Source organism: Sinocyclocheilus grahami, unplaced genomic scaffold (genome assembly GCF_001515645.1).
Source record: "Sinocyclocheilus grahami isolate Dianchi unplaced genomic scaffold, SAMN03320097.WGS_v1.1 scaffold6740.1, whole genome shotgun sequence".
NCBI classification, from domain to species: Eukaryota; Metazoa; Chordata; class Actinopteri; order Cypriniformes; family Cyprinidae; genus Sinocyclocheilus; species Sinocyclocheilus grahami.
In genome coordinates, this window is record NW_015511032.1 from 4,794 (window position 1) to 7,185 (window position 2,392).

Genomic DNA, 2,392 nt, shown 5'->3' on the forward strand with positions numbered 1-2,392 from the left:
TCAGATTCCAGATTTTCAAATAGTTGCATCTCAGCTAAATATTGTTCTATCCTAACAAACCATACATCAATGTAAAGCTTAGCTTTCAGATGATCTTTACATCTCAATTTCGAATAATGGACCCTTATGACTGGGTTTGTGCTCCAGGGTCACACATATATAAAGACATATTCATCTCTCGCTCAGCTGGTTCGTGATAATACAGATCTGCGCTGCGAGCTTCCGAAGCTGGAGAAGCGTCTTGGTTCTACGGTGGAGCGGGTTCGAGCGCTGGAGGACGCGCTGAGAGAAGCCAAAGAAGGAGCCATGAAGGACCACCGGCGCTACCAGCAGGAGGTCGAGCACATTAAAGACGCCATGAGCGGCAGAAACATTTTCAGACGGCCTCACGCTGCGCTCATCGGTCAGTGCAGCTCCCATGACGCTCGAGCATCATCTCTACTCCACATCACATGAAGTAGCTTTCATTTTATTTCGCTAGAAATTTTTCTTACATTTCAGCATAACTATGTCATGATATACGTATAACATTGCTATAAAATATTGATGCTTCCTCATACCTTGAAATAAGATGCAATATTCTAAATATTAAGATTTAAAAATAAAAATGTATATAAAAATTATTTATTAAATTACTAACCAATATTAACCATTATTATTATTAAATATGTTTGTATTATTAATTGTAATACATTAAATATATTGAAATATTATAATTATTGAATATGATTAAAATGCTAATTTCATAATTTATGACATTTCTAAAAAGATTATTAAATATATATATAAATCTAATATAAATTATTTATAAATAAATAATTACTAAAAGCATTATTAAATATACTAAGTACTGCATTAAATATATTAATAATATATTATAAATAAAAAATTATGAAGATAATTATAATATTAGTACATTTTATAATTTTATAAATCATTTATTAAATGACTAAAAATATTAAACATGGGTTAGGGTACATTAAATACATTATACACATTAAATATGTTTTCTAATAAATGTATAATATCATATTATATCATAATATTATTAAATGCTATAATTGTATAAATAATTTATTAATTTACTAAAAATATTAAACATGATTAGAAATGCATTAAATATATTTCATAACATATTTATAATATTATAAATCTAATTATAATTTTATAAATAATTTATAAATAAATAATTACTAAAATCATTATAAAATATACTAAGTAATGCATTAAATATATTAATAATATATTATAAATAAAAAAATTATGAAGATAATTATAATATTAGTACATTTTATAATTGTATAAATAATTTATTAAATGACTAAACATATTAAACATGGGTTAGGGTACATTAAATACATTAAATATATTTTCTAATAAATTTGTAATATCATATTATATCATAAAATGCTATAATTGTATAAATAATTTATTAATTTACATTATTAGAAATGCATTAGATGTATTTCATAACATATTTATAATATTATAAATACATGTTATATTATAATTCTAATCATATTATTAAATGTTAAAATTTTATATATTTATTAACATTTAATATTATAATTAAATGTTATATTTCAAATGTAATAATAATATTATTCAATTTTATAATGCTATTTTTTGTCCTCAGCCAAACCGATTCGCCCAGGACATTACCCCGCCTTCTTATCCGCCAATCACATGTTCACGCGCAGCAGGGATCAGCCAATCAGCAATGAGATGTTCAACAGCGCCACTGAAAAACCCAAAACCACGAAAACAGAGTCCAGTTTCACCGACAAGTGAGTATGAATGTTTCTGGCTCATGCTTGACTGAATTGTGTGTGTATGATGTGTGTTTGTTGGTCATGTTAACAGAACGCTGCCAGAGAACGAGAGACACAGGAACGCCACACACAAACTCAACATCACCAACGGTAAACACACTTCCCTGACAACAACTCTTTACTTTTATTACCTGAGTAAAATGTTATCGCTCAGAAGATGCTCTTTCCAGTTTATGGGTCCAATCGGTGAAAAAAATGGCTGCATGGGACCTGATTGGAACATCCACAGATGCTATAATGTGTCTGTTTTCCAAATAAAAAGATATATTTAGAATTTCACAGCGCAGTAAATACAGGCATTTTAACACATATTCATTCTTATTTGACCAGGAAATGCCACAGATGTGAATGAAAACAGGTGGGCATGAGCGTGTGACTGTAAAGCGCTGTTTACTGTAATTAATAAGTTCATACTCTAATTATGTTTTCTGATGTAGTGTGTGCCACGATGAGCCGTCTGATGATCTCCAGCACAAACACAAGCTTCACGAGCAGCGTGCCGCCAGCTAAACACACACAGACTCTCTCTCACACACACACACTCACACACACACACACAC

At 29.5% G+C, this 2,392-nt stretch overlaps 1 protein-coding gene across 1 annotated transcript; it reads left to right on the forward strand.

Annotated features, from left to right (window-relative positions):
• Positions 1-147: 147 nt before the first annotated feature.
• On the forward strand, positions 148-2,386 carry LOC107577650 (kinesin heavy chain-like; the record flags this gene model as incomplete). The annotated part of the gene is made up of 5 exons (XM_016263701.1): positions 148-403; positions 1,637-1,787; positions 1,864-1,922; positions 2,163-2,190; positions 2,270-2,386. Coding segments are annotated over 5 exons (567 nt in total), but the record flags the coding sequence as incomplete, so codon positions are not given.
• Positions 2,387-2,392: the final 6 nt, after the last annotated feature.